At 34.6% G+C, this 14,096-nt stretch overlaps 1 protein-coding gene across 5 annotated transcripts in view; it reads left to right on the top strand.

Moving 5' to 3' along the window:
- Nucleotides 1-14,096, top strand: part of KTN1 (kinectin 1) — a 118,618-nt gene that overhangs the window by 93,046 nt on the left and 11,476 nt on the right. For 2 of the 5 annotated variants that reach the window (XM_082647627.1, XM_082647628.1), the window contains 9 exons: nucleotides 841-931; nucleotides 3,169-3,255; nucleotides 6,478-6,567; nucleotides 10,038-10,118; nucleotides 10,898-10,987; nucleotides 11,107-11,199; nucleotides 12,154-12,225; nucleotides 12,465-12,548; nucleotides 12,709-12,792. In XM_082647627.1, coding sequence (XP_082503753.1) covers nucleotides 841-931; nucleotides 3,169-3,255; nucleotides 6,478-6,567; nucleotides 10,038-10,118; nucleotides 10,898-10,987; nucleotides 11,107-11,199; nucleotides 12,154-12,225; nucleotides 12,465-12,548; nucleotides 12,709-12,792 — 772 coding nt within the window. The remainder of the gene's footprint in view (nucleotides 1-840; nucleotides 932-3,168; nucleotides 3,256-6,477; nucleotides 6,568-10,037; nucleotides 10,119-10,897; nucleotides 10,988-11,106; nucleotides 11,200-12,153; nucleotides 12,226-12,464; nucleotides 12,549-12,708; nucleotides 12,793-14,096) is intronic. The other 3 variants (XM_082647630.1, XM_082647629.1, XM_082647631.1) reach the window with 3 other exon arrangements.

Raw genomic sequence — 14,096 nt, 5'->3', positions numbered from 1 at the left:
TAGGGAAGAGCGATTTGTACTTTAATTTTCTACCCAAGCCTCCTCTCAGCTATTACAGAATCAAATTGTGACTCTTTGCCATTTCTTTCTGCATTTCTGGGAAGTAACTAACTTATTTGATAGAACCAGAAAAACATGAATCCCAAGACTGTTCTTTTTTTTTTAATGGTACGTGGGCCTCTCACTGTTTTGGCCTCTCCCGCTGCAGAGCACAGGCTCCGGACGTGCAGGCTCAGCAGCCATGGCTCACGGGCCCAGCCGCTCCGCAGCATGTGGGATCTTCCCGGACCGGGGCACGAACCCGTGTCCCCTGCATCGGCAGGCGGACTCTCAACCACTGCGCCACTAGGGAAGCCCCCAAGCCTGTTTTGAAAATGAAAAGAGAACACCTACCTCACGTTAATATTATGCTTTTATTGTGGGTTAGCCACTTAAAGTCATAATTGATTTCATTACCTTCTGGGGAAAAAAAATATTTAAGGCAATGTGTCTACATCAGTTTTTACTCCTCTGAAAATAGCTACTTCACTGCCCTAGATAAAAACAGAAGTGACTACAACTACAGCTGTTCATGTATTCATGAACTGTTTCTTAGGGGATGATTTCTCTTTAGCATAAATGTCAGTATATCATATTGTAAAAATTTATTTGAAAGGTTATTTCTGAAAATAGGAATTCATGGATAGGCTTTCTGTGGTAACTGGTTAAGCTTAAAGAGTTTGCCTGTTAGGTTAATGCATTTTTCAAAGCATCATCTACTTGCTGTTTTTATTGTAGTAACAAATAATATGTTCACTGTTTACCTAAAATATTGTTATATATATTCATGTTCTGGTTTAGAATTTCAGAAAGAGAGAAAGAAATAACTGGTCTCCAGAATGAGTTAGCTTCTTTGAAGGATGCTGTTGAACACCAGAGGAAGAAAAACAATGTAAGCAAATTTGTATCAGAATAAAGCTTTTTATTATTATTATTTCACTGAAATATCATGGTTAAGAATTTTTTAATCAACTTTTACTTTAGATTTCTTAATCTTTGTAGGAAAGTACTGTTTTGTGTGTAGGTTTTATGAGAGGATTATTGGGGAAACCACTTTATTAGAGAGTGGATTTTTTAATGAATAAATGAAAAGTCCATTTTGTACATGTCTGAATATCATTTTAAATGTTGACATTACAATTATTACAGCTACAGATTTTTTTTTTTTAAACTATAGTTGACTTTCTGTTAAACTTTTTTTTTTTGTTTTTTTTTGTGGTACGCGGGCCTCTCACTGTTGTGGCCTCTCCCGTTGCGGAGCACAGGCTCCGGACGCGCAGGCTCAGCGGCCATGGCTCACGGGCCCAGCCGCTCCGCGGCATGTGGGATCTTCCCGGACCGGGGCGTGAACCCGTGTCCCCTGCATCGGCAGGTGGACTTTCAACCACTGCGCCACCAGGGAAGCCCATCTGTTAAACTTTTATCTGGAAAAATTATTCTTTCAGCTCAGTATCTTAAAATTAAAGGTTTTTATTCTTATTTTGATTGGGCTAGCCTTTTTGTAAACTGAAAATAATGCCAGTATTCAAACCTAGTATTTTCAATAATTAAATGTCTTTCAAAGTCTTCTGCCACCTCCCTTTTTAAATTGAGAGGCGTTTCAAAGTTTGGTAATTAAACATATTAGAGGGCTCAAAACCTGAATACATTTAGGTTAGAATGGAAGGGATAGTGAAATATTGACAAGTAGTAAATTTAGATGAGTTTCTTAAATTCTCTCTGACCAGAGGATGACACCTTTAAGTAGAATGCAAGCGTTCTTGTTAGACGAGGAATTTTTGCACACAAAAGTATCATTGTTAAGACTTGAGTAAGGTCAGAAATGTTATTGAAATCTAAGCGGGTATTTTCTAATGAAAGCTAATTTTTCAAAGTTTGCGTTAATTTGTTAATTTAACAAGTTGACATGTTCCTGCTCCTCTGAGTTTGTCAAAATTAGGTATGTGAATTGCCCTTTGTGTGTTTGTGTAACATTACTAATAGCATTGCTTGGCCAGAAAACCTAAGCTCAATTTGCCAGTATTACTGTTACCATCTTAACTGTGTTTTATTATCGGGATTCTGAGATAAGGAAGGTATGGTAATGCCAGTCTAATGCCTCAGCAGCAGCAGTGCTGGAGGCACTGAAGTGTGTGAAAGGAGCCAGGACACTGGAGGCCAGCAGACTGCAACGTCAGTCCATTCTAGTTCTGCCCCCTCATTTGCTGTGTACACTTGGTCACATTTATTAACCTACCTGAGCTGTGGTTTTGCCATCTATAAAATGGGAATAAATACCTCTTAGGGTTGTTAAGAGGATTAATGAAAATTTTTGTGACATGCCAAGTACAGTGTTGGGCACATAAGTAAGCATTCAATAGATGGTGATTATTGGCTTTTTAGTTTTTGTTTTTAATCTGTTTAGATTTCTAAATCTGAAGAAAGGCTGAAATATAGCAGATTGTCCTTATTAGTATTTGCTAATGAAATGCTGTTGAAATAGATCTTTCAGAACTCAGTTTCCAAGGGCCTCTGTTTCTCTTTCTAGCCTCCTCGTTTGCCTTGATCAAGTAGCTCGTACAGTTGCTGTCAGGTTGCTTTTTGGTATGCACATTTGACCATGCCAAGAAAGATAGGGAAATACAGTGAATTCCTATGTCATTCCTAGGTAGACTTGAAATGTGTTAAATCAATAAAACATATTTAGAGAAAAAAACGTTATGCTGCAGTGGAAAGTCCCATGAGTGATACTGGGTCCTGTTTAAAAATCACACATAAAGCTTTTTGTAATACTTGTGTATTTGTTCTGTCCTTAATCCTCTAATATTCTATGTACCTGAAATTATATTTGTAATCTTGGTTTCTGTGTTTACTTTTGAATGCTTTTTCTTCCTTGTTATATGTGCATAGTAATTACTTTAAAGCTGGCATATTTGGTGTGTATACTAAAACATGGGAAGTGGGCATCTTTATTTTCTCATTCAAACTTCTAAACATTGCTTTTTATTTTTTTGCTAATATACATATTTTCCCATTGAAATAATTTTGCAGTAAGCAGCAGTTAAATGCAGTGCAAAATACTGATGAAGCAAAAAGCAAAAATCTTTCAATAATGGATAAACTGAAATCATTCTTTCTAAAAATGATTAGGACCTTCGGGAGAAAAACTGGGAAGCAATGGAAGCATTGGCATCAACTGAAAAAATGCTGCAGGACAAAGTGAACAAGACTTCCAAGGTTGTAATGCTAACTCCTAGAAACAATCCACTGAACAGAGAAAATCTGCAGCTTGTCTTAAAATCAGACTAAAGCATTTAATTTTACTGCAATTTGAATATAAAATCTCCTTATCATCCACATTTATCACCTCTGTCATCTCTGCTTTTTTTCATCTACTCCTTGAAGCTTCAATTTTGGGCATGCTGTTTTGTTGTGATTACTTGATTGTTTGAGCTTTGGTGATTACTGCTTTAAGCTGATGAGTCTCTGGAAGCCTATGCTACCCATGTAAGCTCTTCTTAGACAGAGTGTACCTCTTGGGTTGATTAAGACAACTTGGTGAAAACCCTGAGCCAAAAAAAATCTAACTGAATTAACAAACACATTTGACTACCTAGAATGCACCTGTGATGCACAGTGGACTCTCCTAGGTTCTTTGAGGCACTCCAAGATGACTCAGACAAGGTGGAAAATGGTAAAAATCTTCAGAAGTACAAGGACGGGATCAATTCTGGGTGTGTTATTGGGGGTGCTTCCTTAGAAGAGATGGAATTAAAATTAAACTTTAGGTTTTGAAGTATCTGGGCAGTAATGATGCACATTTTATGTTTAGTATGGAATATTAATGTAAGGGATAATCCTCTTGACCAGAGTATGTAAAGTGCTCCTGAAACATATATCCCCTTCTGTCTTAAAGACGATTAAAGGTATTGTCCCTGAGTTCAAGTTGTTCCATGGATTTAAAGATTTCTAATGAATTGTAATCGAGAAGCTGTTTTTAAAGATTGAGAGAAATAAATGTGCCAGTTCAGTCAAGCACTTTGAAAATTCCTACCAAGAATAAATGTGGAACAGAATTATTGAATTTCATATATGGGTTAATGAAAGTTCATTATGTTATTCAATTCAGCATTCTGTAAGTATTTTGTGTGCTAAGGTAATATGCTGAATTTTAAATGTAAGTCTTAGTGACATTTGAAGGACTTTTTTTTAAGCAGAATAGAATTTTAATAAATTTTTTTATCAGTCATGTTTGTAGTTATATTTCCTTTAGTGTAAATGGATTTGTATTTACTTATATACTTATTCATCAGGCCCTAATTTTCACTAAAACCTTAATTTGAGATATTGGCAGATATTGGAACCAGAGAAATCTAAGCCAGAGAGTAGAAAAATCTAGGCCAGGTAGGACGTTATTATTTTATTGTCAGTGGTTGCAGTCAGCCCTGTTAGCAGTGGGGGTTCTGTATAGTTTCTGATTGTTTCTGTAACTTTGTTTTTCACTGTTAAGAGCTACCTTTTAGCCTTATTTTGTTAATGAGGCTGGTTATCTAGAAAGTGCTAAACTCTTAATATGCCATTCCTACAAGAAGTTATGTGCCACCTGTCATAGGCATTCTTGCATATTATGATGCCAAAAGAAAGCTAGAATTTGTTTCATCATGTGTTTGGTGGTGAATTTAAGAATTTATATATATTTCAGAACTAATCACCAAGTGCATGATGGCTTCTCGCATGGCTGATGATCTACAGAGCATAGACTTTATACTCCTTCTCTATTTTAATGGAATTTAGACAGTCCTCAGATAGCATAGGTATAAAATGATGTTGATTGACCCCTGACTACAGGTTGTGCTGTAAGGAGTAAATGTTCTTGAGGACCTACTATTAATGACAGGTTCACATGAAAGGCACTTCACACATGTTACATTTAGGTAAAGATAGTAAGGAAATTATAATAATGCAGTTTTCAGTATTAAAGTGGAATAGAAATTGCTATCCACAACCAAACTACTATGTCAAATGAAAACGTTTTACCTAAAATTGCTAGTACATCCTTGTGCTTCTTAGTTACAAGTTAGACACCTATTTCCTTTAGTTAGATTCTTTTTCCCTTGGGGAATTTTCAAAAAAGTTTCTGTTCCACAGTGTCTCTTTTCCTGATCTTCTTTAGAGATTGCTCTACCACTTCTATGGTCAGATGATAAAAATGAGCTCTTCATTGTTTCTGAATTAGCAGTTAATCATTTTCCTTAAATGAGTGTACCTTATTTTATGCAGTTAGGTGGATGTATCCCTGAAAAATAGTGGACTTTACTGAGTTATTGAAAATACTCCATTAAAACATCCATTTTTAAAATCCTGCCATTAATCCGAATAAAGTAACAGCTTTTTGTGTGTACAGAATATGATTAATCTCTAGCTTCTTATTGTGTAACTTTAGATTTTCATGTTATTAGATTTTCTTAAATTGAAGTGTGTGCATCTTAAATCCATAATAGATTTGAAAGATTGATTTAAATGGTGGGGGAAGATAGGGTTGAGATCTTGCTAGCTTGCTTGCCTTCTTGTCACCTGTTGAACTTCACCAGTGTTTTGAGATGATTTTCTTGGCTTGGTTTAGATGTGCATTTTTATATATGTCTTTTTTTGTTTTTTAATCTTGTAGAGATAGTTTGAATATTCGATTTTTATTTTTTCGTGTGATCAAGTCATTACCCTAATTTTGACAAACAATGCTTTTGAGTTAATAATTGATACCCATTAGACTTGGATTTAAAATCACCAAATCTAGACATGCATTTGTGATACTTATCTTTAAATTTAACAGCTGACAGAGTCCATACACACATGCCAGAGTTAGTCTTCTTGACGGCATTGGTGAAGTAGTGCACCATCAGTTTTTCCTCTTTCTCTTTTTCCCATATGTACACCTGTCAAATTTTGGTGGTTCCTTTTTCCCCCCCTTTGTTTAGCTTAAATAGCTTCACCTGACCTTGAAACTGGAAGTATCAAAGTTGCCATTTTAATTCCATGGTCCATCAGTGATGCATTTTTTGGAAAGAGATTTACCAGCCTAATAAGCCTCAGTTATGTCACCCAGATGCATATTTTTTGCATGCAGTTTGTTTTAGCTGTAGGAATTATTTTTTGTGTTTTTGTTTGTTTTTTGAATTGTTCCTGGAGGGGTATCACTTGATGGCAAGGAAAATGTCCATATTGTCAGATATTGCCTTAGTTTGATTAATATAAGACATTGTTACTTAGGGTGATTTTGCAGATTTTTTCTTATGTAAGCATTTTGATATTTCAGAATGGGAAATTTGAACATTTGTCAGTAATAAGAAGAATTTTTAAAATATTAAGTCTTTTTCTTCCCTTAGAGCTTAAAAGACTGTAGCTTTTTTTTTTTTAATTCTGTAATCTTGTAAGTTTGATTTGGTTCTTCTTCTGCTTTAGGAAAGACAACAGCATGTGGAAGCTGTTGAGTTAGAAGCTAAAGAAGTTCTCAAAAAATTATTTCCAAAGGTGTCTGTACCTTCTAATTTGGTAAGATTAATTTATTATTTTTTAAAATATGACGTCTTTATCATTATTCAAGGAAGTTGTGAATAAGCAGCATTTGCACTCTGCACTTGGTTTTAGGGTGCACTGATCCCTCAGTCTTTCTCATTTTTAACCTAGGGTGTTTTGAGTAGTTAAAATCAATAACTTGGTTCAAAGACATTTATGTTTTTTCAGTTGATACTTTGTTGTAATCTATAAAATTTGCATATGAGACATATTATTTAGAGGATCATAAACATCATATTTGGGAAAGAAATATTTCTTCCTAAATCAATAGTGGTTAATAAATCAGTAATGTTCTTAATGGCTTTATTCAAAATAGAACTTAATTTTAAGTGATTCCTTCTTAGTTTTAGGAACACTTTATTTTTAAATGTATTTAATACTAAGAACCAGGCTATTTTTATTTCATAACTTAAGATTTTGGTCATCTGTTAACTTCTTCAAGCAAAAGTCTTAAAGATGATATAGAACAACTTGCTTCAAGCAAAAGTCTTAAAGATGATATAGAACAACTTGCTTTATTTGAGGTTGTATGTGTTTTAAATGGGAGAGAAAAGTTCCCTCCGTTCAGAGAATTAATACAGTGAATACGTGAGGGCACTAAAATGGTGGCACAGGTCCTTTTCTCTTTTAGTGGGAAGTTGTATGTATGTATAGTCAGAAGCAGAGAGAGGAGCGTAATGAGCCAGGTAAACCAGTATCTCACTTCAGCCATTACCAGTATATCGCATGCCTTGATGCACGGTCTTGTTTTACTTCTAGCCCTGTACTTCCTCTGTTATTTTGAAGGAAGTCAAACATCAGAGCATTTCATTTGTAAATATTTCTAAAATATAAGGATTCCTTTAAGAAAATACTATTATATTTTAAAAAAATTCTTTATGTCATACATCTAGTCAATATTTGGATTTTTTAGTTGTCATATAATGTATTTTAATGAAATAATAACTACTTATTGTAGTTTGTTTTAGTCAGGACTCAAATAAGGTCAACCTGTGATTGATTTAAGACGTCTTTTGGATCATCTTTATTCCACGGGTTCCCTTTTATTTGTCAGCACACCCCCTCGCCCACCCTTTTTTTTTTTTTAAGGTAGTGGTTTCATATGCAGTTTCCCAGTCTGGATTTAGCTGACTGCATCCCAGTAATGTCAGTATGTTCCTCTGTCCTTTGTGTATCCTATAAATTGGTAGTCAGTGGAGGCCTGATTAGATTCAGGCTCAACACTTCAGGGTTAGGATGGGTAGAGGCAAGACTACTTCATGGCCAGTGTTGTGTACTTCCATTAGGAGGTCCATCATGTCTGCTTTTGCTTCTTTGGCCCGTTGGAGCTTATTTAGGCTGGCTACCAAATCCTTTTGACACAGCACTGCTAAACTTTGGTAGCTTCTTTGCTTTGTGGTGTGACAAGTTGTTCCTGATTTATTGTGTACACTTCCTGCCCCAAACTTGGAATCAGGGTATTTCTCAAGGAGAGGGCTGTAGGTGCCAGATGTGATGTAAGTAGACATCATGGCCTGTTTTCTGTGCAGTCTGAGTTAGCTGCTTGCTCTCTTCGGTTTTATCTACATATCGTCTGCGTCTAACTTGCACAAGAAGCAAAAATTCTTTTGTTTCTGTTGTAACTGTTGAGGATATATTCAGGTTTGATCAGCTTAGTAGATACGGGTTGAGCTGATGAAATAACCTGTGCTGGGCAATATGAATAAATTGTCAGTTCTAGTACTGTTCTTACATTGAACCTAGGAGAAAGGGTTGCTCTTCATATACTTCATATTTTTTCCTTTGTGACCATAAGCCGTTTTTATTTCTTTATTCCTACTTTATATTTTATTAGTGGAAATAGAATTGCAGGATTTATTTGGCAGTATTTTATGAGCCAAAAGAGTTAATAATTTGTGTTTCTCTTCTTTAAAGATTGTATAAGATCACCAGAATTAAAAATTCTTTTTAATGTAACATTCATTCTTAACAGCAATATTACCCACCTTCAACCACCAGACCTTTTTGACACTATAAATATTTATAAATCACCATAAGACATGAATGATGATATTTGGCTTTTGTTCATCCACTTGTTAAAAGTTGAATACTTCTGCGTGTAGTCTGTATTGAAGAAATATATTAAGGTTTTTGTGTGCTACCTAGGGTCTAGCATTTAAAATTTTTAGAGATATGATGGATAATAAACTATTTACCTTAAGATAATAATTAAATTTAATATTGTTAATATAGTCAGTAGATATAAAAGGGCTTTTATACATGAAGTAACTTTTTTAAACTGTTTTCTATTGCTTTTTTGCTAAGAAAATCAGCAGAGGAGTGATCTAAACTATATGACCTGGATTGAAGAGAGGCTTACATACTTTAAGCATCTAAATCTGAATTTAATTTATATTGAATCCCAGTATTTGAAGCTAAGTAGGATTTTAATAGTATCATTTTGTCATCATTCAGATTTATGATGTGAGAATGTAATTTTGTTTTTAAATGGAGAGGCTTTTTGACTAAAATGTACTACGGGGTATTGTACTACAGGGAGATCTCAGCATCCAGTTTTGTTTTTTATTTGATAGAGTATAGAGAATCCTGATTCAGCCACATAAGTAAAACTTTTAATTAGAGCAATTAATAGAAATTTCATGTGTGTTCTTTTTGTCTTGAATTAAACCAAACCAAAGACTTAAAAGAGGAATAAGAGGAAATTTGCTTTAAAGTATCTAACAAATACTCTCTATCAGAGTTTAAAATTCAGACAAGAATCATCAAAAATCTAGAATAATTTATTCTGAAATTTGGAATAATGACTAAAATTATAATAATGCCTTGTGTTTGCATCAGCTGACCTTTCAGTACAAATAGAGTTTTTGTTGGTTTTAAACACACAAATGTTTGTGTATTCTTATCTCTCATTATGATTTAAAAAATGCTTCATAATACATATTTATTTTGAAGTATTTTCACAATCCCTGGAGCACCTTCACAGAATCTGAAATCTTTTGACTACAGTATCTCAATTGAACTTTTAGTTTATGAGTTCAGTTTTTGAGAACTGGTTCACCTGAAAAAAAGTTTGAAAAATTATTCATTCTAGGCTTTCTCTGTCTTAAATACTGAATCTATTAGTCCTAGCACTAGTAAGTGGTAGAGGCTGGTTTGAGCCCAGATCTTCTACCTGTATGTCCAGAATTCAGTTGCACTTATCCTAGGACAGGGTAAATAAATTTAAATTTGATTTTGTGGTAGTACATAGGCATATTTTTAGTGTTTATTTTCAAGGCTGGGTCACGTACAACTTATATAACAATTCTATTCTTCTTTGAAATTTCCAGAAGGATGGTATTTGTCTATATAGATTTCTTTTATAATCTTCTAATTTGGTTATTTAAAATACTTATTTCATTTAGGTATTTTTTGAAATTGGTTGTTTTGACTTTTCTTCTCCACAGAGTTATAGTGAATGGTTGCATGGATTTGAAAAGAGGGCAAAAGAATGTGTGGCTGGAACTTCAGGTTCAGAAGAGGTTAAGGTTAGTTCATGAAGTGAAGTATTTATATTTTAAAGAAACATAGAAAAAAGAAGTAAATCAGAATTTGTCTTTATAAGCTTGGGAAAGATAAAGGCTATATTATGAGTAGAATAGTGATCTTTTCAGAAAGTATAAGAAGGTGGTTTCATTTTTGTGTACATTTTGGTGGAAATGGTATTAAGTCTTCCCTGTGTTTGATTTGTGTACAAAGCTGATGTTTCTCGTTTAACTCTGTTATCTTAGTCATTTCTAAAACTGAATATTTAACTGTCTGTTGCTCTCTTTTTAGCTTGGGTTTAGAAAGTAAAGATCAGTTGATAGGTAGAAACTGACTGGTTTGCTAATGTATCCCCAAATACATTACTTAAGAGTATTCAGAGCCTAGATGTATTTTTATCCTTGACTACTGAAATTTGGGAAATTAACTTTTTTTGTCTCTCAAGTGGCATGAATAAAATTTCCTTCCCATGGCATTGTGATCTTACTTCACATGTGGATCTGCTTTGATTTACTGTCTCACTAAAGAGTGAAAGCCTATTTATTACAAAATTGTGTGATATATTTTGTATTAAACAGACTCTAAGAGTTTTATTAGGAAAATCAAATGACCATAAAAAAGGTAATTAAACTTCATTGTTACTTAAGAAGATTGAAATGTAATAATTACTAATAAAACAGAAACCGTTTGTATAATATACCATTAAGTACTGAAACAAATTTGAAGTACAAAACTTTCTGGTAAAACTAAACTAGAGAATTTTTCTTTATTTTATTTGCAGGTTTTAGAGCACAAGTTGAAAGAAGCTGATGAAATGCACACATTGTTACAGCTAGAGTGTGAAAAATACAAATCCGTCCTTGCAGAAACAGTAGGAAATGATTTTTAACCTACATTTTAAAATAATTATTAACATTACTTAGTTGCTTAAATAGTTTATCTTGGTATTAGAACATGAAGTTTTCAGAACAACTATACTTTTGTTTATAGGAAGGAATTTTACAGAAACTACAGAGAAGTGTGGAGCAAGAAGAGAATAAATGGAAAGTTAAGGTCGATGAATCACAAAAGACTATTAAACAGGTATTTAAAAACGAAGAGCTTAGGGGAAAAAAAATAAAAGGGATGTGTGAACGATTTAAAAAAAAAAAAAAAGCTTAGAGTAGTGGTTCTCACAGTGTGGGCCCTGGACGCGCAGCGTTAGCGTCACGTGGGAACTTGTTAGAGACGCACATTGTTTGGGCCCCCCCAAGGCTTACCGAATGTGAAGCTGTGGGGTTAGCAGTCTGTGTTTTAAAGAGCCCCCCGAATGATTCTGATGCCCACTGACGCTTGAGACTCACTGGTTTAGGGTACGACTAAAGAGTAATGATACAGAGTGCAGAGTGCTTTGTAAGTTAAAGAACCACAGTGTGATAGCATAAGGCAAAGAATTTGGTGTTCACAATAAGTTTTAAAACACAGATATGTGACTCATGATATAGTATTCAAGAAAAAGTAAGTCCTTCTTCTGTTCACGGGACTTGAATATTATTTTGTAGTCTTAGTTTTTCTTCTATTTACAGTTGTCCCTCCATATCCATCAAGGAATTAGTTCCAGGAGTCTCCACAGATACCAGAATCTGGTATCTTGGATGCTCATATAGAATGGCGTAGTAGTACTTGGGTGTGGTAAAGAGTGCCATCTCTTGCTCACTTGTTTTCCTGGACTGACCTATGCAGAATCTGTGGTTGCTGATGGTATTCTATATTAATGCATTTGGGGATTAAGTACAGCTGATTATTGTTAATTACAGTTAATTAACAATTAACTGGACCTAATATAATACCATGCAAATGGGGTAGGTTTTGACCACAGTTTAAATCAAGTTAAATGTGACACTCTAATTTTTAAGATCTTTTAAAATTCAGTTATGGCTTTAAGTGAGATACATAAAAAAAACCTCTAAGTGTCTAATTGATTAAAATTCTACAAGATAGAAAAGCCTCTGTATCCTTGGTGGTTTAACTTGGTCATGTAATTATTTCACATTTCAGATGCAATTGTCATTCACATCTTCGGAGCAAGAGCTAGAGCGATTAAGAAGAGAAAATAAAGATATTGAAAATGTATGTTATCTCACCATTTGACTTGTAACCTATGGACTCATTTTTTAGCATTAAGGATTGTCTTACAAGCTGTGTTTTAAGATTTCTTTTGTCTTATGATGTGGTTGTTACGCCTTTAAGAATATCTTGAGTAGTGTTTCAGATGGTATAGTTTTATATTCATAAGTGTCATAACTTTTCATTGTAGGGAAGCCTCTTAAATATGGCTCTTAACTTTTCCTTCTTTGTTGCACTGCTAGCTGAGAAGAGAACAAGAGCATTTGGAAATGGAGCTAGAGAAGGCAGAAATGGAACGATCTACCTATGTTACGGAAGTCAGAGAGGTACTTATGATAGAATTTTTTTCAACCTTCTCAATTTAAGTTAAATTTATAACAGTGATAAAATATTTCAGTGTAAGTTGTTTCTGGCAGAGCTTCCAAGTAGCATACAAACATGGGATATCATAAGGAAATCAATCTTAAACTCTAAACTTCATTGCAGCTGAAAGATCTGTTGACTGAATTGCAGAAAAAACTTGATGATTCATATTCTGAAGCAGTAAGACAGAATGAAGAGCTAAATTTGGTAAGAAGCTTGTTCTCCACGGGGTATCAAGTAGGCTCTGAAAACACTTGTGTTGACATGTGGAGAAACCATCCAGACTTCTTCTCCTTGCTAACACCTTTAGCTTGGCATTTTTATAAGTTTAAGATAATCTTCATATTCTGATGACTCAAGATGGTCTGTCTTTTCTTGATTCCTAAGATGATCCTTCTTTTCTTAGCTCCTAACAATGGCATGTTTGGCTTGCAACTCTTTTTCAGAATTTTCTGTGTTTTATAAAACCAAATTTCTTCAACAGCATTATTTTCAGTGAATAAAGAAATGAAACAAACAGACAAAGACTGGCTGAGTTGCAAAGATTCTCTTCTGAGAGTTACCATAGTTAACTGAGCCTCTTATTTTCTAACCTGGAAGGAGATTATTGAAGGTGGAAGATACATATTCTTCATTCAAGGGCAACGATCCAATGTAGCTTCTTATTTTAACTGGCCTTTCTACACATTATAGATAACAAAAAGCTTGTGGAATTCTTTATCATCGTCTTATCATTCAGAGCATAATAATCCGAAAACTACAGACTCAAAGTTAGTTAAGTGTTGTATAAAGACAGAGTACCTGTATTCCCATTCTTAAATTTTCTGAAAATTTACACTGAGGCAGGCTTGTTTTTTAAATAAACATGACTATCTTATTGTATGTTTGAAACAGTAATCATTATGTCTATCTGTGACTTTTAAAACTTAAGAATATGATTAGATTTTTAAAAAGTACTTGAATGGGGCTTCCCTGGTGGTGCAGTGGTTGAGAGTCCGCCTGCTGATGCAGGGGACATGGGTTCGTGCCCCAGTCCGGGAAGATCCCACATGCCGCGGAGCGGCTAGGCCCGTGAGCCATGGCCGCTGAGCCTGCGTGTCCGGAACCTGTGCTCCGCAACGGGAGAGGCCACAACAGTGAGAGGCCCGCATACCGCAAAAAAAAAAAAAAAGTACTTGAATGAACTCTAGTACAATTGCAGTAAGACAGTTTTCTCCTTACTATAAGTTAACGCTGCCAAGTTTGGGATTTTCTTTTTAGCACTGCTGTATGTACCAAAGAAAATTTCTTAACTCATTCATGTTAAGCAGTGTTACAGCAGTGATTTATGGGAATCAATTTTCAGAGTAGAGCTCTCTATGAAATGTACACAGTCCGCACCCCGACACACACACACACACACACACACGCCCCTTTCTATTTTTGAAATAAAATTTACCTTTATTTTACCTTAATTGAATCATTCCCACTGCAGTGTGGGAATGATTCAATTAAGGTTTTATGCATACGTT

This window comes from Grampus griseus, assembly GCF_964374135.1.
Source record: "Grampus griseus genome assembly, chromosome: 2".
Taxonomy (NCBI): domain Eukaryota; kingdom Metazoa; phylum Chordata; class Mammalia; order Artiodactyla; family Delphinidae; genus Grampus; species Grampus griseus.
The sequence above is the reverse complement of the archived record's forward strand: the minus strand, read 5'-3'. Positions and strand labels throughout refer to the sequence as shown.